This window comes from Berghia stephanieae, chromosome 2 (assembly GCF_034508935.2).
Source record: "Berghia stephanieae isolate SIO BIC M18660-M18661 chromosome 2, UCSD_Bste_1.3, whole genome shotgun sequence".
In the NCBI taxonomy this organism is placed as follows: Eukaryota; Metazoa; Mollusca; class Gastropoda; order Nudibranchia; family Aeolidiidae; genus Berghia; species Berghia stephanieae.
The window spans coordinates 107,158,780-107,185,197 of NC_088361.1; the positions used below are offsets into that span (position 1 = coordinate 107,158,780).

The 26,418-nt window shown below is 36.0% G+C and overlaps 1 protein-coding gene across 1 annotated transcript in view; it reads left to right on the forward strand.

Annotated features, from left to right (window-relative positions):
• The window catches only part of LOC144966182 (uncharacterized), a 40,408-nt gene extending 14,694 nt beyond the window's left edge, over nt 1–25,714 (forward strand). The window contains exons 5-7 of the mRNA XM_078902335.1: nt 12,077–12,151; nt 19,181–19,261; nt 20,414–25,714. Of these exons, the coding sequence (XP_078758461.1) occupies nt 12,077–12,151; nt 19,181–19,261; nt 20,414–22,579 (2,322 nt within the window). The 3' untranslated portion in view covers nt 22,580–25,714. The remainder of the gene's footprint in view (nt 1–12,076; nt 12,152–19,180; nt 19,262–20,413) is intronic.
• The last annotated feature ends 704 nt before the right edge of the window (nt 25,715–26,418 follow it).

The following is a 26,418-nucleotide window of genomic DNA, read 5'->3' on the forward strand; positions in this document are numbered from 1 at the left end:
TGATGAAATGTTTAAAAAGCTCACGAAAATCTGCTTTTGGCTTTGAGACTGAGCAAAACTTTTATTTTTTGGCTATAGCATGGAAAAGCATATAGTTTCGATTCGACTGAGGTTCATAGATACTATTACCAAATAAAATGAAGTTCATACAAATGAATGTTCTATATAAGTTCCATCACATTTTGTGTTTTAAATGGTTTAATACAAGAAAATTCACGACCAATATTGTTATTTTGATTAATGTTTTGAGTCGGTGGTTGAGTTTTAAGGATGGAAAAACCTCTTAATTTTATCGTTTTTCATCAACTTGTTATTTTTGCGGTTGACTTTCCAGCCATGGTTCTTATTTTATGAAGTGCCGCTTGATTTTCTAAATTACTCTAATGCTCTCAAGTGTATGTGTAAGAACAATATAGGTTACATGTAGCTATGAAGTATATATTATTGACAAAACACCTGGGCACAAGCATGTGGTCTCGTCCAAGAAGGACACACTTAAAAGCCAAGAATAAAATGATACCACTGATTATATAGAGAGACAATTTACAAGGAAATAGATCATGTTCCTAAAGATGAACAACGCATTTTACTGTTCCCTCTCAGTTACGGATCCCAGACGGGTCTATGACAAGCAATATCATTCCAGGACAAATCCATAAAGTAACACAAAAAAGGAAAAGACGCACGATGACTTATGAAGATGTGTATTTCTTTAGAAGTTGATTTATTATGTTATGCTGCTGATTTTAACCATTTTGATGATTATTAATGTTGAATTTTGAGAAGGAAATGTTAACTAATTTGAAGGTCAACTGTCCCGATAAAATCCCAACTGTTCCGATTTGGTAATTTGAGTAAATTAAAAAAACAGAATTGAACTGTTTTTATGTGTTGTATTGACCCTTGCATGTCCCAGGATTTTTAAATTTATTTATTTTTGTTTGTTTTGGACTAGCAGATTAATACTAGGAAAAGAAAAGGCTATAAATCTTTGTTATTTTATATAACAGTCCAAACATACTGCTGTTTTGGGTCATACGGTATTGTGCGTTAGGATGTCCCATTTTAGCTCAAAAAAAGTTAAAAGGACACTAGGCTGTGTAAAGGTGATTTTTAAATTCAGCAGGTCCAGTTTCCTGAAGATTGAGTTACTTTTCCTCTATTTACATTATCTCACAGTTAGAGCTACTTTTCTGCTGATGCGCAAAATTGCATGTTCACTTTTTTTTTTCCTAATGACGATGTGAATAGATTGCCTGACCTCTTTTATGGAATACTGCCTACTGGCTGGTGTGAATTACAGGGCAACACGCATTCGACGAACGACACGGGACAACCGGAAAAGTTCGTTGAATCCGTGTTTTGACGAATACATGAACACGACTGTAAGACAAGAGACACAAACTGATGTATACGTATTGATGTTATGCGCTAAGTTAAATACTCTACCAGCTGGATAATAACGTACCAACACACAAAACTATTTGTCACCTTTTACGCTTATAGTCTGATACAATTTAGCGCGAACTTCTCATAAAAATGGCTGGCTAAAAACAAAAACAAAGAGCTAGGTGACGTCAGTTTCGTTCCTTCTATGTGATCTCAATGGCAATATAACGAATATCATTCACTCCTGAGTTAATCGCTAAGTGAAACAAAACACACACCACCACGCAATACAACACGGCTCGCGGGATAACATAGTAAAATTTGGGGGGAAGAGGTCAGAATGGAATGGCCCTTGTAAAACTATAGCCCGAGTCCATAGCTATTCGATGACTGTCTCGGGCAATGGGAGCGATCTATATTCATGTTTTCGTCCAACCGGGTCATCAATCACGTGATTTGTTGCTGCCCAACGATTGGACATTTCTGAACAAATGTAAACACGCTGCTTTGTCTAAGAAAGCTGTAAACATACCCATGCGTCAAGCAGAACACAATGACCAATCGTAATGTTAGATAGTTCAAAATGTGTGAACACTTTTCACTATGTAGGTCACTTTGAGCACATTTTGCAATGTGACCAATGACCTCGAGCACATAGAAAGCTAATATAGATCATGCCCGTTGAAAAATAAGCATTGCGTTGTCAGGTGTCGCAATGCAATTCCTAGTGTGTCGACATGCAGTATTGTGGTAAATACACAGTGTGGGTAAGACTGTTTTGGGCCAGGCAAGCACTTTAGATGGTTATGCCTGAGATTGACCCCAAAAAAAATTTGTCACAGAACAAGATGGTGATCACAAGTTTTAAAAAAATGGAAAGTGATTTGTTGTTAGTGGTGCTAAATGAACTAAATGATTCCATTGGTTGAGCTCTTGAATAAAAATCACAGCAATCTTTTTTTTCCCCGGATCGTCGTCATGTTTTATGGTTTGATTTTTATTTTAGGTCAGTCTCAGCGTGGCCTTCGTAAAGTTATGGCCTGATACTGACCAAAAAATGACGCCAAAATGCCAGTCTTGTGCCACAAAAGAAAACAAATCGTGAGTTTTATTCAATAGTTCAACCAATGAAATGACTTGTTTCCATGAGCTCTACTAACGACAACTCACTAGGCGGTGCAAAAACCAAATAATGACGTCCAACTGCCAGTCCTTTTGGATTTCAGTATCAGGCTATAACATAACGATGGCTATGGTCTCAGCGAGGACACGGTCTCAGGCTATCCGTTCACGAAGGATCCGTCACAACACAACTTGCCCTCTCCCTCTCCCCGCAACCCCCCCCCCCCCCTCTCTCCCTCTCTCTCTCTCTCTCTCTCCCCCCCCCCCCCCCCCCCTCTTAGTGGCCGGTGTCTTGGCTATTAGGCTGTAAACCAAGTGCATTACATTTCCTCTCCTGTTCATGAATAATTGGTGTGTTATAGACGCTATACTTTTCTGTATTTTACTCACAACAAACACACGAAACATACCAGCAAACAAAACTACGTTCAATTCAAATATTTATTTATTGTTGGCATTAAAAAATGTTGCATAGATAATGTAGTCAGGCGAATAGAAGCCTTTGACCGACATATACGTGTCACCGAAAACGTTTTTTATTACTATTCAAACATTTATTTAGTGAGAACTTATCCACATGTGTTCTAAAAACAATAATAAAGAAACTCCGTGTGTTGTTTCACTTTGTTGGTAGGAAATTGAAGGGAATTTTTATTCCGAGATAAAAATGTTCGCGTTCGATTCCTGTACAATTAGGTAACTAAAACGAGTGAGTTGCACTCACTTTGCTATGATAAGACCAACTGAGAGGAAAGGTCAAATGGAGGGCAAGACAGACCAGAGAGAAAACTGAATGCACTCAAGTCTCAGTTTTGTTCGTCGAAACTGTGAAACCGTTCCTGGATGCCGTGAAAAATTTACCAAGACATTGGACTAATTTAATTTGGGAATTCTGTCCTTGTGCTTTGAACCGTAGCCATCGTTAGCCATCAGCCTTCTTCTTCTTCTAGGTTCCATGCCTGGTCCAGGCTTCGGATACTGCATGAATTATCTCTCTCCATTCCTCCCTGTCTCTTGCTTTTTCAAACAGCTCTTGGATTGTTATGTTGGTGAAGCCCTTCAGTTGGTCTATGAGTGTTTTTCTTTGTCTCCCCCGGGCGCGTTTACCAGGTATTTTTCCACAACTTGCCAGGTATTCATTCTTATCTTTCCTTACTATGTGTCCGAAAAAGGATAGTTGTCGATCCACTATTAAGGGCATTAGTTTCCTTTGTTGGTATGTTTGTTTTAGCACTTCTCTTCGTTCGTTTTGTGTGCGGTATACGATATTCTCTGCATCCTTCTCAAGCACCACATTTCAAAAGCTTCAATGTTCTTTTGTGTTTCTGCATTTGTAGTCCAGCTTTCGCATCCGTATAACAAGATTGGCCACACGTAGCACTTCAAGACTCGGAATCTAATCCCGAACGACATCTGTTTGTTTTTCAAAATGTTTCCCAGGTCCATGAAGGCCTGTTTGGCTTGAGTTATTCTTGCTCGTATGTCTCGGTTACATCTTCCATCTGTTGTCACTATTGAACCTAGGTATTTAAAACTTTCTACGTTGGTAAGCTGCTCGCCGTGAATCGTTATATTGCAGGTGTTGTTGTTTTCGGGGTTTTTCTGTATTACCATGCATTCTGTTTTGGTGATATTCACTTCCATTCCCTTGGCTTCACTATCTACTACCACTTTGTCAACAATCTTTTGAAGTTGGATTTCTGATGTTGCAATGAGTACCGTATCGTCTGCGTATCTTATATTATTTATGTTATGACCTCCTACTTTTATTCCCTCCATATTATTTATGCCCCTCATGATTGTTTCTTGGTATAGATTAAACAGATCTGGTGAGGCAACACACCCTTGACGGACTCCTTTCTTAATAGGAATGGAATTTCCTGTAGAGTTTCCGATTTTGATAGATGCCTGCTGGGTGTAGTATAATGTTTGCATGAGTCTGAGGTCTTTCTCATCAGCGCCAATGGAGTGCAGTTGTTTTAGTATTTCTTCGTGGCGTACTCTATCAAAAGCTTTTTTGTAGTCGACAAAACAGAGGTATAGTGGGGTCTGAACCTGTATAGCTCTTTCACTTAAAACACGGAGGAGGTATATTGCGTTCCTTGTCCCTCTGTCAGGTTGGAATCCATATTGTTCTTCTGCGATTTCGGGGTTAATCTTATTCCTTAGCCTGTTGATAATTATACGCAACAGTATTTTGTTGATGTGACTTATTAAACTTATAGTTCTAAAATTTTCGCATCTGACTGCACCTGCTTTCTTTGGTATTGCTATGAAAATAGAGTTACAGAGATCTTCTGGAATTTTCCCAGTATTGTATATATTGTTGAATAATATGTGAAGTTCATCAATTGCTAGATCTCCTAGGCTTTTTAATACCTCTACAGATATTTCATCAGCCTAACACTGACCAAAAAATGACGTCAAAATGCCAGTCTTTGGCCACAAAAGAAAACAAGTCGTGAGTTGTATTCAATAGTTCAACCAATGGGACCACTCGTTTCCATGAGCACTACTACTACTAACAACTCACTAGGCGGTGCAAAAAGCAAATAATGACGCCAAAATGCCAGTCTTTATGGCTACGGTTGAACCCGTGAATATGTCGAATGCGCGTTCGACGAACGCGTGTTGCACTGTACATGTCATTTTTTGTTTTGTTTTTTTGTTTGTTTGTTTGTTTTTTTTTTTTTTTGGTATTTGCTATTTCGTCGTGCTGGTGACCTAAACATTTACTCGCGCACATATTTAAAAAATAAATAAATTCGACTGACAGTAGAGCTTATAAAAAATCTGCGTATAGTTCATATTTTGTTTTCTTTCATTTTTCTAGTCTAGATAAATCCTTTACTTTTTTAGTTACGCGACGTCATAGTTGGATCATTTTCATGCAACCTTTTTTAGTACGCGACGTCATAGTTGGATCATTTTCATGCAACCTTTTTTAGTTACGCGACGTCATAGTTGGATCATTTTCATGCAACCTTTTTTAGTTACCTGACGTCATAGTTGGATCATTTTCATGCAACCTTTTTTAGTTACGCGACGTCATAGTTGGATCATTTTCATGCAATGGGCATGATCTATATTAACTTTCCATGTGCACGAGGTCATAGGTCACATTGCAAAATGTGCTCAAAGTGACCTACACAGTGAAAAGTGTTCACATATTTTGAACTATCTAACATTACGATTGGTGTTCAGCTTGACACATGGGTATGTTCACAACTTTCATAAACAAAGCAGCGTGTTTACATTTGTTCAGAAATGACCAATCGTTGGACAGCAACAAATCGCGTGATTGATGACTCGGTTGGACGAAAATATGAATATAGATCGCTCCCATTGGAAAGCTGAAAATGTTGCTTGTTTTTTTTGCTCGGAGGGATCCTATGATCTCCTGTGGTGGAGGGCAAGGCCACCTTAGCTGCGTGTTCTATCCCCCTGTAATCTCATTTCTTTTTCCATTTCCCTTGTTGTCTTTGACTTAGAATGAGATTGATTTATGTCCCAGCCCAGGCTCGAGTCTTTGACTGAGAGAGAAGCAGTTAAATGTATATGTTATTAGGTGATTTTTTCCCTTTCATGTGCTGATATTTGTTTTTATAATATTGTTTAAACATATATGGGACCCAGTGCTTGTTTCTGAATGTGACTTTTTGGTTTCAAACTAGATACATGTATAGTTTGCTCTTGGAATCTTCTTCTGTACTGGCGCAAGCGCCATAAAACCTTTAAAAACACAATCATCAAAGTTCTTGAAAAATGAATTTGTTCCCGTTTTCTTATTTATGTATGGATTTCATGAATATAGTGAGAGAAACCCATTTTAAATATTTATAGATTGTCTTGTGTGGTGCGTATTATTATTATTATTATTATTATTATTATTATTATTGTTTTAATTTTTTTTACTTTAAAAAAAAATTATTATTATTATTATTTTTTTATATTATTATTATTATTATTATTATTATTATTATTATTATTATTATTATTATTATTATTATTATTATATTATTATTATTTATTATTATTATTATTATTATTATTTTATTATTATTATTGTTATTATTATTGTTATTATTATTATTATTATTATTATTTATTATTATTATTGTTATTGTTTTTGTTATTGTTATTATTATTGTTATTATTATTATTATATTATTATTATTATTATTATTATTATTATTATTATTATTATTATTATTTTATTATTATTGTTATTATTATTTTATTATTATTATTATTATTATTATATTATTATTATTATTATTATTATTATTATTATTATTATTATTATTATTATTTATTATTATTTATGTTATTGTTATTGTTATTATTATTATTATTATTATTATTATTATTGTTATTATTATTGTTATTATTATTATTATTATTGTTATTATTATTATTATTATTATTATTATTATTATTATTATATTATTATTATTATTATTATTATTATTATTATTATTATTATTATTATTATTTCATTGTTGTGTTGTTTTATGGTCCCTGATTTGATTCTGGTGTGGACACTGCAAAGTCTGGGGGAAAAAAAGCTATTTTACTCACCCTATGTAGGTGTAAAATGAGTACCTTAAGGATAGCAGTTCTGTCTTTTGCAAACATTAAATTGTATTAGCACCTTAAATGCGTGATGACTCGCTCCACATTTCAGGTGTTGCTGTTGGCCGAGGACTCCTCTGAGCATAATGTTTCATGGATATATCACTTTTTATGTTCAAGCCAAATGTTTTTTTTTCTCTTTCCGTTCTATCAACTTTTTATTCTTCTTCTTTTTGGAAATATGGGTATTGTTAAGAAAAGTTAGAGGTTTGAGATATTTATTTATTGCCAGATTATTATTATTATAACTTAACTCACTCAATCCTGGAGATAATAATTGCTACTTTTCAAAATGGGAAAAAAATGTTTTTAAAATGAGCATGTACATAGATAGCTTTATCCAACTATCATAAACATGTAAAAACTAAAATCATTAACTTTGATACTACGCCTATAATTTGTCTCAGAAAAAATGTAATAAATAGGCATAGGGTAAAAGTAACTTGGGTATACTACGAATATAGTCGGTGTTAGGGTTGAGTGAGTTAACAATACTATGTTCTGGATGCACATCAACTGTCAATGATTACAATGCGCTAAGCCAACTTTGTCAGAGATTACTAGGTAAATTTCTTAACATCATAATCTTATATAGCTTGCAGTGATTTCATGAACGATGGTGATATTTTAAAGAAATTGTTGGACCTTTTGCGCGGCACAGCATAAGAGAATGGTTTGTCATTATATGCTAAAACTTTTAGAAATTAGTTACCATGCTTTAAGTGATTAATTGGTGAACATTTTATACATGTTTAAATACCAGCCATTTTAATGTGCAGACCTTCTCCAAAACAAAGTGATATTTTACTGGGGAATAATTCAATTTAGATGATTATAGGCTTATTTAAAATAAAAATCTGGGGAATTTTATGAGAAAATTTATTTTTTCCAATTGCTTATTTTACAGTTAGGCAAATTGTAATTTCAGTGTAATGCCAGTTTTCGAAGTGTCTCGTGGTGTAGGATTGGTGGGGTGCAAAAGAGATAATTACACTTTTTTGAATTACATTTTTTTTCACTAGATATTCTCTAAAAATTCATCACTGCGGCTTGCAACTTTGCATTTATCACTTCTATCTAAATCCTTTTCACTACAATCTCGAGTCCACAATCCATCACAGCACTCTGATAACTTTTTTAAAATAGTTTATTTTTGTGAGTTCTTTTCTGTTTACAACAACAACAAAAAAGGTTTTTTATTTTAAAAAGGTTTTTTATGGGTTTCAGAGATAAAACCCATGGGCAATGTAGAAAAATGCAATAATTTCTGAAGAATTGTATACCCATATGCAAAGAATTGTTTGCAGATGGAGGAATGTTATTATTGTCTTTATATGGAAAGATGTAAATGTGAATATAAAGAGAGAGAAAGAAAGCTGTTGAAGGGTGCCAGATCCTAGTTAATTTTACACGATTTTCATTATCTAACAATGGACTGTATGTAACCAATAAATGGCTCTCCTTGACATTTGTGTTATCAAAGGTGCTCGTTTATAATCGTTATGTTTTTTACTTGCATAATTGGAAAGTAACATTTTGCTGTGCTTGGCTTATTATTTTGTAACTTCTCACTGTTTGATTTTCTCTCTTCAGCAATTAGCTATGGACTGTAATTTAATTTAAAAAGTAAATAAATTATATACCATATGAAAAATAATAGAAACAACTATATACATATATGTCGTCAATACGCAGATAAGAAAGAAGTTTTTTTATTTTTAAAAATTGTTTTTGTTTAACAAATACAATTCATTCTCCTCAACCGAATCACATTGATCAGAATAACATTTCATAATTTAAGCTTTTTATCCATTTTATTTTCTTCACTTTTTTATATATATATTTTTTATTGGATGAAATGCTTGCATGGAACATGTCATTATTAAGTGCTACCAGCACCATTGCAATTAAATATTAATTAAGCTGTGTACATATAGATATAGTAATGACAAGAATGATTCAAACCCTTCCCTCTCCTCAAAACACAAACACACACTTTTTTCCTTTAAATTTAGAATCCCTTTTTTTCCTTTATGTCCAATGATAGGAGGGAAGTGAATATCATTTTCAAAATTATTTTACAACCCTTGTTACTTGTCTTGTTAACACTGTGAACTTACAGTTAAAAGTGAGTTAAATTTAAAGGATTCATTAGCTTAAAGCTGCTCATAATTTTCTTTTAATTTTTAGATGTTTTGTTTGTTTTGTTTTTCAATTCGAGTTTTGTAATCCAGCAATTTAAACCCATTTATTTAATTATATGTGGTAATGATTTTATTGTTTTAAAGTCTAGGAACTTTTTAAGCTTTAGTAGAAAGGTATACTTTGGTTTTCTCCTTTTTTGAGAAACTTGGGTTCTATTTCTGACTTTGTGCTGTGGCTGATGCCTGGGTTATCTCCTTCTTTTCTCGGGATAGACCCTAGAGAGAGAGGGGGGAATTGTATTTCGTTTGTTTTGTTTATCTATTTGTCTATCTATATATCTATCTATCTATCTATCTATCTATCTATCTATCTATCTATCTATCTATCTATCTATCTATCTATCTATCTATCTATCTATCTATCATCGGGAAAAAATGTTAAAGGATTAGATGAAGTAGGGACAGTTTTAACTTTACTCAGATTTATCTAATTTAAAGTATTTGCTTATACCATTTGATATAATATTATGTCACCCACCATCTTACACTGACACCATGTCAAGGTTTTATTATGGACAAGTGTTTAGTTTCTGTAATTGCAAGAAAGAAAAAAACAAAACAAACAGAAACAGGCCAAAACAACTTGTTTCATAATTTTGGTCATCGTTACTTTACCGTTTAAGTATCTCCTTTTCTCCCCAGCAAAATATGAATCAGATTGAGGCGGTGGGTCACCAATGCAGTATGTTATTTTGTACATGATACTATTGATGATTGTTACAGTAGATGGTCAGAATCGGATTTGAATAAATGAATACTTGGTATAAAGAACACTGTATTCTCTTCCTCTATTGGTTTTATAGTAATACAATTAAGTCTGACATTAAAATATTAATCCCCATTTAAGCCTTTTCTTTTAATCAATTTAGAGGACTTTTTATTCATTCTGAATACTTTTCATGTTTATTTTCTATCATTAAAAAAAATTGTACATCAATTGCTTACTGGGATTCTTACAAAAATGGGTAAATAGACACAATCAAGTGGACGATTGGGAAACACTTTTTACAAAATCTGCATTGATGCTGCATGCAGATAGTCATGTTATTAACTTACCTATTAAGGATTTACTCTTTCAATGACAACCGTCAGATCAAACTGCTGCACTTTATCCTCTGGTATCATAGCGACACCAGAGCAATTTTTTTTACTAGCAATTTTGTTTGACTTAATATCTCCCCTTTTCTGTCACTGTGGCAGTTTCATTTTCCTTTTTCCCTCATAGGAGTTACTTCCTCCTTTTAATAATTTGAATCTTGCAGTGCCCATCGCATTATAACATCTCTCAAACACTATTATATATCTCCAATTTTTCTTAATGCAGGGACACCCTTTCTTTAGCGAGATGAACATTTATAAATTGAATGCTGCTCACTGCTGGTGCACTTCAAATGTGACCAATTGTGTCAAAATGGTATTATGCTGGCCGTGGTGAACTGGATGCTTAAAATTGACATTTTAAGCTTCTTTTAAATTTTGACTCAATTGATGAGCATGACTTGTGTTATTTAAACTATTTCCTACCACTTATAATTTTTACTTAAAACTATAATATCTTCAACCAATTCATTCCGACATAATACCAGATTGACATGGTGAGTCGCATATTAGTTATCTCTCTATGGGCAATTTTCATGTTCACTGCTAGACAGATGAAACTAAAAAAATATATAGGTACTGATGTAGCATTTAATGTCCTACTTGATCCTGTCCTGCTACCTTTTAACTCACTCAATCCTAGAGATTTTTTCTACTTTTCAAAATTGGAAAAAATGTATTTAAAATGAGCATGTACATAGATAGTTTTATTCAACTATCATTAAAATGTAAACATTAAAAACATAAGCTTTGATACTGCGCCTATGATTTGTCTCAGAAAACTGTAATAACTAGGCATGGGGTAAAAGTAACCCCGGGTATACTACGGATATAGTCGGTGTTAGGGTTGAATGAGTTAAAATATTGATTTACTGCAAAGTTCACAGACCTGAGAAAAACTGACATGTGTGGTCACATGATCTGTCTTTAATTTCATAAGAAAATAGATGACGTAACATGATTCAATTTTGATGATATGATTATGGAAATTTGAAATATAAAATCTTCTTATTGGATAAAGAACTGTATTTGAATCAAGTATACTGCTTGATTTTTAGAGGGTAGATTAATTACAATTTGGATTTTAAAGGACAAGATGAAAAATCCCTCTTGTGTGATCAGGTGAAATTGAGAGAAAAGTGTTAATCATCCATTCTGTAGACCATTTTTGAAGTCAGCAGAATTTGTGTGTGTGTGTGTGTGTGTGTGTGTTTGTGTGTTTGTGTGTGTTGCAGTAGAATCATGATAAAGCCAACACTGGATTGGTTGACTTTGCAGAAGGTTGACTTTATCCATTATCAATGGAACACCCAACGATAAAGAACAGAAAAATTGGGATTGACATGAGGTATTGACTTAAAGCAGAATTTGACTTTAGGAGTGTTGACTTTATGCGGATTCCACTGTATTTTATTTGGTTTGGAGCAGATTTCCTTATAGTATTATAATTTAATTATATGAAAAAGAATAGGTCTTTCTAATTATATAATGTAAATATATTTTGATAGTAATCAGTGTGGGTTTTTTTTTGTTTTTTGTTTTTTTCTTTTAGACTCTTTGTAAACAATTTTTTTTTTGTTTAGCGTGTGTAATTATAATTTTTTTTCCTCAATAATGTCTTGATCTAGGTAAAGGAGGATCCTGTTTTTGGTGTCCAAAAAACTGACCCCAATGCGTCGTATACTTGTACAACGTGTCAGAAGGTAAAAGTATTTATTGTTGCTTAATTATTTGAATTTGATAGATACCATAAGACAAAACTACAGCTGTCCCAAGTCTAATAATCTATGGGCCCCAGACTCCCTTCCCCTCTGGAGATTTTTTTTGCTTATTTTAATTTTCTGGGAGCACATGATATGATCTATGTAAAGAGAAAATGTAGTGCAATGAAGATTTTTGGCTTCTAATTTGGGACACATCTCAAAATTGTCAAATCCAGAGATATCTAAACATTTGAAATTTTATTAAGAGGCAGTCTAGAATTATGCTATTCGCAGACCTCTTAATGTAATTGTTGTTGAAGATCCCATATCAGTATAGTTTCTAAAAAAAAAACAACTCCTTAGGAACAAATTTTTATAGACAAAGCAGTGGTGATGGCCTAAATACCCGGTGGTTGGGAAGCAGAAAAAACCCCAGCAAATGTGCATTGAGGCAAAATTGGCAAAAATGATAAGTATGAACAGATACAGTGCAATCCCTGGATAACGACATCACCCGGGGCAGGAAAATTATGTCGTGATCCAGGGGTGTCATTCTGGGGTTTTCAAGATGGTGGAAAAGGGGGACATGGTGAAACCCGTGAGTATAACGATGCGACCCTCAGACCGGTTGCTGTGGTAAAATACGTCCCAACTATGTTAGATTGTGTATTTTCCTGTTGACAAAGGTTTTACCAGTTACACTTTCACTCTCCGATATGTATTGTCATTGTTTTGATCTAAATTGTGCTCAGTCGACTCAGGCTACTTTAAAGACAATATCAAAGTGATAAATTAAGGAGCAGGACTGTATAAGACAAATATCTGGGAAAAAATGTTTCCGGCATAGTTTCATTCACATTTTTTCTGATCTCTATTTTATAGACAAAGCCAACCATTGCTCGCTTGAAAATCTGCCACTCCAAGCTTGTCGGCAATAATTATTGTCTGCTTGTACATGATTGGGCCAGAAGTCAATGCATTTGAGGCTGTGCCAAAAGGCTGTTTTCCTAACATTTGCCACAAAAATACTCCAACAAGAAGTCATTTTGAAAAGATAATGACAATACTCTTTTTCATGAGTAGGACATCTCATTGACAGGAACTGGGTGGGGTTCCCTACCTCCACAGTGGGCAGGGAGGTACTTACCGTGTCTTCTATCCCCTTATATCTGTTTTCCAACTTGCTTTCTGTCTTTGTCTTGGTGTGAGATTGCTCGGTTTTGTCCCGACCCTGGCCGGAGTCCTTGACTGGGAGGGAAACAGTCAAATGCATAGTTATTGTTTTGGGAGATGATATTTTTTTCCTTGTAAATCATCTCTCTGTTATTTGTTATTATATTTGTTATTTTTAATGTATAATGCAAGCATTTGAGTGTATTCCTCTTTGTCGGATTTTGTGCTTGTGTCTGGATGAGACTTATAGGTGATCTCAAACTAAGTGCATTGGTGGTATGCTCTTGGAATCTACACCTGATCCCTATTTGTTCCCAGTTCCCCTGTCTTACTTTTTCTTGGGTGCTTTAATTGTAATTCTAGAACTTTTTACTGTCCCATTTTCTTCCTTTTTACTGGCGCTGATATGACCTTAATGTGTTGCAAGTGCCGTAAAACCCTTAAAAACGAAAACAAAACATCATTGACAGGAAAAAAAAAGTGTTTATTGGCTAAGAGGGCAAGATGACATGGCCGGAAATGGGGTTGCATATTAGGCCAGTGTCCATGTCAGCTGTTGATTATTGCTATATTGATGTTGCTAAAGAGGGGTTTTACTAAAATGTATGTCCCTATTTTGTGGTTTTTATTACTAATAACATATATTTTAAAAAATCAGGACTAGAGGTCAATGTTGCTATCCAGGGGTTGTCATTATTCACGGGTGGGTGTCGTTATCCAGAGGTTGTACTGTATATTAAGCATTTTGACTGATTCACAATGATCAATGCAGCCCACAATGCTTTTTGTACCAGCACTCATCACTATTTATAGCTAATTTATATCTCCTGTGATAAGGTTTGATGTGTGTTAAGTGCCTTACTTTAGGTCATAAAGACAGGACTAGAGCTTTCTGATAATTGTTACCCTCCCGCTCAGTGCCCAGGCTCAACATCACTTTATTAGGTTACAAGACACTGTGGGTGCAGTCAGACCAAGAATGAAGCCTTTTGCAAGTTACACATGCAGAGAGGGAAGGAGAGGGCAGTATGAGTATATACGTGTTTGTATGCATGCGAGCAGTTCAAACACTATTGACTGGGTGGGGTTCCTGACCTCCCATAGTTGGCAGGGGGGTACATACTGTGTCTTCTATCCCCTTATATCTGTTTTCCAACATGCTTTCTGTCTTTGTCTTGGAATGAGATTACTTGGTTTTGTCCTGGTCCTGGCCAGATGCCCTGGCTGAGAGGGAAACAGTTGAATGTATAGTTAGTTTTGGGAGATGATATTTTTTTCATTGTAAATCATCTCTCTGTTATGCACTGTATTATGCTTTCTTTATATTATATATGATTTGTAAAACATTTGAGTGTGTTCCTCTTAGCTGGGACCTGTGCTTGTGTCTGGATGAGACTTTTAGTGATCTCAAACTAAGTACTTTGATAGAGTGCTTTTGGAATCTACACCTGTTTCATATTTGAACCAATTCCCCTTTGTCTTCCCTTTTCTTGGATGCTTTATTGTAATTCTAGAACTTTTTACTATCCCATTTTCTTCCTTTTTACTGGCGCTGATATGACCTTAATGTGTTGCAAGCGCCGTAAAACCCTTAAAAACAAAAAAAAAACAAAAAAAAAAACACTATTGATTTGTCTTTGAAAACTGAATTTTGAACATGTAACATGTAACACCGATACATTACACATTCTTCTGTAATGTTGAAAGTCATCATAGGACATAGTCTACGGCATTCATTGCCTTTTTCACCCTGGGTCAGGGTATAAGCCACAGACAAACAGTTTCCATCCTTCTCTATCCTGAGCCAACTTTTTTATCTCATTCCAGGTCTTACCACTTCTCTGTATATCAGCTTCTTTAATTCTTCTCCATGTTCCTCGTGGCCTTCCCCTTGATCTTCTGCCCTGAGGGTTCCAGTCCAATACTTTCTTTGTTATAGTTGAGTCATTCTTTCTAAGCGTGTGTCCAATCCACCTCCATCGTCTTCTTCCTATATCCTCTCCCACTGGTTTCTGCTGTGTTCTTTTCCATACTTCTTCATTTTTTATTCTATCCATCCATTTTATTCTGAGTAGCTTACGCATGCACCTGTTTACGAAAATCTGTACCCTCCTTATACATGCCTGTGATGCGTTCCAAGTTTCACATCCATACAGTAGGACAGACTTCACGTTTGAGTTGAAAAGTCTTAGCTTTAGTTGAAGGGAGATATCTTTAGTTCTCCAAACTCTGTTCAAAGATGTGAATGCAGCCTGTGCCTTTCCTATTCGTGCTTTCACCTCTGCTTCCGTGCCTCCATCCTTGTCAATTATACTTCCGAGGTAGCAGAAAGTGTCTATATCTTCGAGTTCCTGATCTTTTACTTTGATCTGCTCCCTTTGACGCGTACCTATCCTCAAGACCTTTGACTTTGCAGGGTGAATTCTTAGACCAATTGATTCCGAGAGGCTGTTTATAATTGTGGTTTTTGCTTGCATCTGGTCCTGGGTGTGGGACAAAAGAGCCAGATCATCTGCAAAATCCAGATCATCCAACTGTGTCCAGGGGTCCACTGTATCCCATTTCTTCTCCCTTTGGAGGTTTCCTTCATTAGCCAATCAATGGCAAGGATGAACAGGAATGGAGAGAGCAAGCATCCCTGCTTGACACCAGTCTTAATTTCAAAGCTGTCAGTAAGCTGATCTTCATGTACAACCCTGCAACTTGATCCTTCATACATTTCCTTAATGAGGTTTACTATCTTTTCAGGAGTCCATAATGTGCCAGAATTTTCCACAATGTTGCTCTGTCAATACTGTCGAAAGCCTTCTCGTAATCCAAGAAGTTGACAATAAGAGGAGAGTTCCATTCTATAGACTGTTCCACTATGACTCGCAGAGAGGCAATCTGGTCGGTGGTTGAACGGTTTTTTCCGAAAACCTGCCTGTTCGTCCCGCAGTTTAGCATCTGTTGCATTCTTAATTCTCTCTAAAATAATACGGTTGAAAACCTTTCCTGGGATAGAAAGAAGAGTGATGCCTCGATAATTATTACAATTACTGAGGTCCCCTTTCTTTGGAAGCTTGATAAGATGTCCTTCCTTCCAATCCTTTGGGAATATCCCGTCGTTCCAGATTCTCTCAAATAGTGGGTGCAGGGCCTCAGCATTTCTTTCCGCATCAACTTTTAGAGCCTCCGGTGGAATCTGGTCTGGTCCAGCAGCTTTCCCCCTTTTCATCTTGTTAATGGCACCCACAATCTCTGCTATCGATGGTGGATCACAGCTAATTGGTATCTCATTCCTTGCAGGCAAAATTTCTGGCTGGTTGTCTGGTGGTGGTCTGTTCAGAAGGCAGTTGAAATGTTCCCTCCATCGTTCACATTGAGCCTCTTTTCCAAAAATAGTTTTCCCATCTTTGTCTTTGACTGGTACCTCTGGTTTCCCATATTTTCCAGCAAGTGTCTTGGTAGTTTGATAAAGGATCCTCATGTTTCCTCCAGTCGCTGCTGCTTCTGCTTTCTCTGCAAGTCTGTTCATGAATGCTTCCTTGTCTTTCTTCACAGATCTTTTGACTTCCTTAGCTATGGCTCGATACTGCTCTTGTGCATCCAGTCTTGAAGCTCTTGTTCGGCTTGCATTCACTTGTTCCTTCCTTGTTCTCCTCTTTTCAATAAGGTCCAAGGTGGTTGGACTTATCCATTCTTTATGTTCCGATTTCTTTACCCCCAATACCTCGTGGCAAGTTGTTATGTAGACTTCCTTGATCTTTGCCCAATGTGACTCTACATCTATGTCCTCCTCGAGCTCAGTAAGAGGTTGGAATCTATTACTCAATTGTAGTTTGAATTCCTCATTCTTTTCCCCATCAAGTGCATTCACCTCGAATTTTCTTCTTGTATGTGATTTGGCCCCGTGTTTTCTGAGTCGGAGCTTAAGCTTTGCCAATAGCAGGTGGTGGTCTGATCCAACATCTGCCCCTCTCCGTACTGTCACATCTTCCAATGAACGTCTGAATCTACGAGAGATACAAAAATGATCAATCTGATTCTCTGTCACACCATCTGGTGAGACCCAAGTTGCTTTGTGGATCCTCTTATGGGGGAACACTGATCCTCCAATCACCAAACTGTTGAATGCACAGAAATTTGCAAATCTCTCACCATTATCATTCATTTCTCCCATGCCATGACGTCCCATGATACCTTCATAGCCTACGTTATCCTGTCCCACTTTTGCATTAGCATCTCCCATCAATATGTTGATGTCTTTCCTTGGCAACTTGTCAATGACTTGTTGTAGCAGACCATAAAATGTATCTTTGTCCTCATCTGTTGCATCATTTGTTGGGGCATAGATCTGTACAATGTTCATGCTGATCTTCTGACTCCGTGTTGTAAAGGACGCCATGATGATCCTTTCTCCGCATTGTTCCCATCCTCTCAGTGACTTCTGGGCAAACTTGCTTAGAATTATTCCTACTCCCTGTGTATGAATCCCGTCCCCTCTCCCTGAATATAAAATTTTCTCCCCAGACTTGAGGTGTTTCTGTCCGGATTGTATCCAGTGGGTTTCGCTTACTCCAAGTATATGCAGCCTGTATCTTCTCATCTCAGTCACAACTTGAGAGCTTTTTCCTGCTTCATACATGGTGCGAACGTTCCACGACGCAATTCGAAGCTGCTTGTTTGGCGAAGACGTCATCGGGTCAGCAGAGTCCTTTCGGCTTTGTCTGTTGTCCTTCATAAATTCTGTAATTCCAGAAACTCTTCGGTCGCCCAAGCTAAAAAAAGGATTTGTTTTGTCTGTCTGTGTTTCTGTAACGGTTTGAGTTTAACGGAAAGGGGTGTTAACCCTTTGCCAACCCCCAACCTGGAGGACCAGGTGACTCAAAGATGGGGAATCACACACCATTAGTCGCCTTTTACGACACGCTGGCTTGACGTTGGGCTATTCTTGACCCTCTCAGTTGAGGGACCCCGGACACCACACGGGGGTAGTCTACGGCGCTTGAGGAAAAAAAGGTAGATGTTGAATGACATTAAAAAGCAAGGTGACCAAAGGAAGTGGAGTAACATCAAATCCCCGTGGACTGGGCCAGAAGGTCCAGCTTTACATAGCGCAATATCCACTAAATGTGCTCAAAGCGCTTTACAAGGGGTCCCTGGTCAACAGCAACATTTAACATGTAGGACGGGACATGCCGCCTGTTAGGCGATATTACAATTTTTCGGACAAAGACAACGCTGTTAATGGCCAGGTACTCATTTTACACCTGAGTATGGTGAGAGAATGTGAGTAAAGACGAGGACTCAAGGACTCAACTATGCGCCGAGTGCGAGGCTCGAACCCAGATCCTTCTGATCCGAAAGCAAGTGTCATACCACAAGACCACATAACCGCACAATATCATGGGTTTGTTTCATTTGAGTTGGAACAGCCAGGTTGACTTACCTTGCTTAGCTGATTACCTACTACTGGACAAAGTTAAGTTATCCTTTTTCAGCAGCCAACCGGAAAGTGGCACGAGGAGAGAAAGCATTTTGATGGACATGGAGGGAGGAGGGGTGGAGAAAGTATGTTGCGAAATGACAGTATTCAGGCAGTTTTATTTGACAATTAGACATTAAACAAGACTGTCTCAAATAGGGGATGAATTATATCTTTTGAACCAATGAAATTCTTACTTGCTTTCTTTATTCATTTCTTTCTTTTCTTTTGTCCTTTGGAGTAATTTACCGGTTGTGTTAAAAGTCATTATCATCTCATCTGAGTTGTATATATAAACTTTCTCAACAGAAAAGGACTGTAGACAATACTTGTTTTGCAAACTTGTCCAACCAATTAATGATGTTACTGTTTAATTTATTTTCCCCTAGGTCTGTGTTAACTGGCGTGCATATGTGTATCACCAAAGGTCAAGACACTCAGAAACAGATGGGAGAAGGTTTTCATGTGATGTAAGGAAGTTGATTTATGTTGCGTAATCTGTGTTAAACTGGAATCATTAGGATTTTTTAAAAATGTTTTTTTTTGGAAGAGGGCGGGAGGGGTTTTCTATGAAAGTTTGTCTTTGATTTATTTTTATCTGTTAATTTTATTTGGTCAGTAATGTCATATATACAGATCTAAGGTTTATGACCAGAAAGGATGAGACCATATGTAATTTCAAGAAAAAGATAAATTCCAGCGCCAAGGAAACAGCTGCCACCTAGACAAAAACAACAAAAATATAGCAAAAGCCAATTTCTAAAACAAAAACGTCTCTTTTACTTATTGATCAATTGATTCTAAATTTTATTTTTAAATAGGAAAATCTTATAAATTGTTGTGAATGCAGGTTTAATTAAATTCACTTTATGAAATAAAGGAGACAGTTTCAATATTTTTAAGTGATTGTATCCCCTGAAAAGTCTGGATAATGACCTATGACTGATACATATAAAAAAAAAAAAGAAGAAAAAAAAAGTTGAGGCTCTTACAAGATATACGTAAATATCTTACAATCACTAAAAATATCAAGAAGATTGAAAAACAATTTTAAGAAAAACATTTTTTAAAGGATTCATACAATGTTAGACAGTCCTACACTTTGCAACAGGAATCTGGTCAGACAACACTATTATAAGCAGTGTAATTGAATGTGGAGGAAAGAATACATATATTTTTTAGTTGATATAGATTACATCTTAACTCACTCAACCCTAACACCGACTATATCCCTAGTTTACCTGGTTACTTTTACCCCATGCCTATTTATTACATTTTTAAGAGACAATTATAGGTGTAGTATCAAAGCTATTGTTTTTAGTTTTTACATCTTCATGGTATTTGAATAAAACTATCTATGTACATGCTCATTTATAATACATTTTTTTTCTCCAATTTTGAAAAGTAGCAAGAAACTCTAGGATTGAGTGAGTTAATTCAATTGTGTAGATTTTAATTCTCTCTCCCCCCCTATACACGCCAACACACATCTATTGAAAAAAAAAAAATCATGACAGTCCAAACTTGATTGTACTATGAAATGAATACTGCTTTGATTTTAAAATATTTATTTAGTCATATTTGTATTCAGAAGCAATATATTTCTTTTTCGTCCTATACAGCTGTGTGGCCGACAGTTCTATACTCGTCATAGACTCAAGAAGCATACACTTGGTCATGAAAAAGGGAAGCATCATTGTTGTCACATTTGCGGGAAGTTATTTGAGAATAGCAAGAAATTGAATATCCACTCCCTTGTACATAACCTGTCAAGTATGCATCATCAAGATCTTCAATGCAGTGACTGTGGTCGTAGATACACAGACTGGGTTCCTTTCAAGCAGCACATGAAAACTCACGGAGCAGAGGGAATTTGTTACCCTTGTGGAATTTGTGAAGAAGCGTTTCCAACTCAGTATGAATTGGAGAAACATAGAAGGGTTCATAAGCAATTTCAGTGCGAATTTTGTGAGAGATATTTTAGATCAGCATCTGTTTTATCAGTTCATCTTCGTGTACACACAGGGGAACGACCCTACAAATGTGGTCTATGTGAGAGAGATTTCTCCCAGTCTTGTGTCCTTAAAGTTCACATGCGAACCCATGCTAAAGAAGGGAAATATGAGTGTAAGTTATGTGGCCTTGTGTTTCAAGATGTCATGGAATATTTCAAACACCATGTGGCACACTTGGAAGAGGGTAATCTCCAATGTGAAGAGTGTGGAAAATTTTTTGATGACATAAATAATAAAAATCGGCACATGGCATCGCATAGAGAAAGAGATGGCCGCCAGTGTCACGTCTGTGGAAAGGAGTTTGGCCGTGTATCTCATTTAGAAGCTCATATGTTGTCCCATTCAGATTCAGATCCCTTGCCTTTAACATGTAAAGTATGTGGGAAATCATTCTTATCCCAGTCCCTCTTAACGGTTCATTATGCTTCACACATGACTGGAGATTTATCATCCACTGATGCAGCTTTATCAACTGCTGATGGTATCCCAATATTCTGTGGAGTGTGTGGGAAAATGTTCAAGGACAGGGAATATTTGCAGAAACACATGAGAAAACATGACAAGGAAACTGAAAAATCCATTAAAGTCGAAAAATTTATAGATGAAGATGTTGTTAAAGTTGAAAATGGACAGTTTCCTTGTAATGATTGTGGTAAAAGATTTGGAAAAGCAGATCATCTTGTTGTGCACAGACGTGAGCACACTGGAGAATGCCCACACTCTTGTTGCATGTGTGGAAAAAGTTTTATGCTGAGAACCCAGCTATTACAGCATATTCGTGAGCACCGTCAAAGCAATGTGATGATGTATTTAAATCTAAATGATGGAGAAGTTTGTGCCACAATGAGTGACATTAAAGATGTACTCCAGTTCAACATGGAGGATTCAGACTCTGGCACAGAAACTGACATGTACCATAATAATGAGGGAATGAGAACCACCAAGGCAACATCTAATCATTCTGAACCACATAAGCAGTTGCAGCCGATGGAATCTCAAAATGAAGCAGAGCTTCATTCCAACCAGCCTGAACTTGTGAAACCAGATATAATTCACCAGAAGCTCCAACATTCATGTCAAATACCCAAACAACAACAAAAGCAGGATCAGAATCATCGTCATCATCATTCCTCCCCAGTAACATCAGATCAAATGTCTTCTGGCCCAATGTCTATTTCCATATCTTCAAGCACTCACAGCACCTCCACAACAAGCAATCTTACCGTCACAAGCACAAGTATGACCCAACAAAAGCTTCCACCAATATCTCATGAAAAGGATACTCTCATGTCCTTTCCCCATGATTCAAGATATCTTTTCTCTGAAGCAATACCACCAACTTATAGTTTGAGTGTAAGTCATGGACATAATGCTCATTCAAGCAGGAATGATTTAAGCTCCAGTAAAGGAGATGCCTATTTATATCATAGTCATGATCTTTCTAATCATTTGACTCGCAGTGATGTTATTCCTTCTGAATCTCAGATTTCTTTATCTGATAACAAAACTCCCATGCAGCATAATAACATTCAGATGTTGAGGTCAGAACCTCACATGCCCATTGCAGTGCACAATTCCCAAAATCATCAAAACCTTAAAACAAACTCTAGTCATCCTTTAGTTTACCCAAGAACTTACAATTCAGGTCCGACTTCTCTGGCTTCTTATATTCATGGACATTCTAATAAATTAAATACCGATGTCCCTCACACACTATCAAACTTTGAACTTCTTCCCCAGACTGCATTTCCTGAAAATGCACATCACATGTGAGAGAATACACCAACCAAGAATTTCACGCGTTAAAGTTAAGAAGATAAAAGAAATTATCAACTGCTATTAAAGGTTTGCAAAATTTTGAGTCCCAAGTTTAACCAAGGGGCCCTGTATTCCAATCATGACATACTATATCTTGAATAAGCTTATTTGTTTGCTTTTTTATAGTGATGATTGATATACACTTACTTATAGCATGGTCATTTCTTCCTTTGTGAGTCTAGTTTGTCTCATACAAGACAAGACAAGTTTGCTGCGGGTCATATGACTTATTCTTTCAACTACTCTCTTTTCTCTCTCCTTTCCTTAGGCGCATGTAGCTCGAAGTGTTGTAGTGATCATCATGCATTCTCCCTTTCTTTACCTTGCTATTCATAAAACATCAATCTGTAAAAGCATCAACATACATAACTCATCAAACTATATTACATTTTCATATCTATATGAATAAAAAAAAATGCTTATACATATTTGTATTATATACTATTTAATTTATTGATGCTATAGTTTTCATTTTTGTTTATGCTTTGAAATGATGTACCCACTTGAGATTTCCTTTCAAAAGTTTACGCATGTCCTATTGGAATGACTGTGTGTTTAACTGTGAAATACACGCTTACTTCCTTTTTTACAGTGCCATTAAATTTGGTGTGCCAAAAATTGATTAGAAGGCCTTTGTTTGCCAATATAATTTAACGTATCAGAGTCAATTGTTCAATTCATTTTGGCTGCAGTATAGTTTTAAACCCCATATGAATCAAGGCGGGTGGTTGGATGGGAGCATCACCCTTGAATCATATACCTATGATGTTCGCATGGGTGTACGATCCGATAGTGATGTCGTTTCTTCTTCTCTTTACTAGCCTATCCTGCTTCTTTGGTTTGTGATTGTATTTTTGACAGGGGATATTTTTTTTCTGTAAATCTTCTGCCTGTATGTTCTTGGTTATTTATAATTTAGCTTATGATATCTTTAGGTTATGATTTTGATTTACATTTGTACTATTTTTGTTAGATTGCTTGTTTTTTTGTTTCAGCGGTCTCTCATATAACCTCAATTGTGTTGGAAGAGACCTAAAGCAACAAACAAACAAAAAACCCCATATGAATCAAGATTTATAAAATGTTACATCATCACTTTTTATTGTAGATGTAATTTTTTAGTTGCAATATTCATTTTCCAGAAGAAATGTGTTTAAATTATTGTAAATCATCTGAGTGAGCTTTAAGGGCAAGGAATAGAATTTGATATCTCTTTTAATAGCTTTGACAATTTGGGTCATAAGTTTTCATTTTGAATAATCGTCTTGGTAGTTCCTATTTTTTTAAGTTTCCAAATAACATTCATACTTTCCAGTGATAAAGAACAAGCTGCTTAATTGGGACAACGCCGTCCTGTGACATTGTTCCAATTAACTGATTCCTTGAGTGGCTTCTATAAATGGAACAACCTATCAGGACTACACACATGTATATTAGCTAAATATTGTGGTAATTCAGAGCATTGTTTCATTTGTTTGTTAGATATTTTGTCTTCCGTTTTTAACATTTAACATTACATGTATGTAGTTATGATGACAAATGAAAGAGAATGAGTAACCCTATCCTGTTACTATTACCACAATTTTATATGGAGTGTCAATACACCTATATTCCTCCACCAGGTCAATGGGTGGGGATCCTGACCTCCCATAGTGGGCAGGGCGGTACATACTGTTTCTTTTATCCCCATATGTCTGTTTTCCAACATGCTTTCTGTCTTTGTCTTGGAATGAGATTACTTTTTTTTTTTCCTGGCCCTGGTCGGAGTCCTGCCTGGGAGGGAAACAGTCGAATGCATAGTTATTGTTTTGGGAGATGATATTTTTTTCCTTGTAAATCATCTCTCTGTTATGTATTATTATATGTTATTTTTAATGTATAATGTTAGCATTTGAGTGTATTCCTCTTTGTCGGATTTTGTTCTTGTGTCCGGATGAGACTTATAGGTGATCTCAAACTAAGTACATGGGTGGTATGCTCTTGGAATCTACATCTAATCCCTATTTGTTGCCCGTTCCCCTTTGTCTTACTTTCTCTTGGGTGCTTCAAATCTAATTCTAGAACTTTTTACTATCCCATTTTCTTCCTTTTTACTGGCGCTGATATAACCTAAATGTGTTGCAAGCGCCGTAAAACCCTTAAAAACAAAACAAAAAACAACCACCAGGTCAAATGAATCTGACTGTAATCTAATTGTAATTCTAGAACTTTTTACTATCCCATTTTTTTCCTTTTTACTGGCGCTGATATGACCTTAATGTGTTGCATGCGCCATAAAACCCTTTAAAAAAACAACAAAAAAAACAGCAAATGGTAGGACTACAACATAATACCATGAAAAAGGGTTTGGGTATTGATCATTTGTAGATACAGGATTACTCCGTCGCTGTTCATCTCAGTAAGGATAGGTATATTTTTGATTACCTGAAAAGAATTTTTACAACATATGTGAAATGTCTGAAATTGTTACAATTTATCTTCATTCATTGCGATCAACCAGTACAAATTATAAGAAAAAATCCACCACAGGAAGACTGTTCCAATTAAGCAGCATTTTCAATAAAGCGACGTTCCAATTACTATTTTTGACTGTATTCAACACCAAGGGGAGCATATAAATTATAAAAATATTCAATGGCAAATTATTTTTTTCACTTTGGAGTCCATACAAGGGTGAAAAGTTTCTGACTGGGTTTAGATTGATCACAATGCGACCAGTAATATTAACATTTTTTAGTTAGAATTACTAATTCTCAGCAACAAAATATTTAAATTCAAAATTCTTGTGAATCAGATACATTGGTTGCTTAGTGTATTTGTATTTTGAAATGCTGAAAAAGTTGATTATATTATAAATCGTTGTTTGCCTGAAGTTGACTCAAAACTATAAATTTGAATTTTCAATCTTTGGTAAGTATTCTATTTGTATTAATAATACATTTATGTGAAATGGAAAATTAAATCATTATGTGCTCATTATGTAGAGGATTTGTTATCCCAGCTTGAATATTACAATCTAGCTGGGTGGGGTTCCTGACCTCCCATAGTGGGCAGGGAGGCACTTACTGTGTCTTCTATCCCCCCCCCCCCCCCCCCCCCCCCCCCCCCCCCCCCCCCATATCTGTTTTCCACCATGCTTTCTGTCTTTGTCTTGGAATGAGATTACTTAGTTGTGTCCGGGCCCTGGCCGGATATCTTAGCTGGGAGGGAAACAGTTGAATGTATAGTTTTGGGAGATGATATTTTTTGTCTTGTAAATCATCTCTCTGTTATGCACTGTATTGTTTTGTTTCCATATTATTTTTGATTTGTAAACATTTGAGTGTATCTCTCTGAGTTGGGACTTGTATTACTTTTTCCTCAAGTCCCTTTAATTGTACATCTAGAACGTTTTTACTATCCTTTTTATTGGCGCTGATATGACCTAAATGTGTAGCAAGTGCCGTAAAACCCTTACAAACAAACATTTGAATGTGTTCCTCTTAGTGGGGACCTGTGCTTATGTATGGATGAGACTTTTAGGTGATCCCAAACTAAGTACTTTGATAGTGTGCTCTTGGAATTTACATCTGTTTCCTTTTTGAACAAATTCCCCTTTGTCGTACCTTTTCTTGGGTGCTTTAATTGTAATTCTAGAACTTTTTATACTATCCCATTTTCTTCCTTTTTACTGGCGCTGATATGACCTTGATGTGTTGCAAGTGCTGTAAAACCCTTAAAAACAAACCAACAAACATTTCAATCTAGTCACTTTAAAACTGAAATACGGTTCTATTTTAAGTCTTGTTATTATT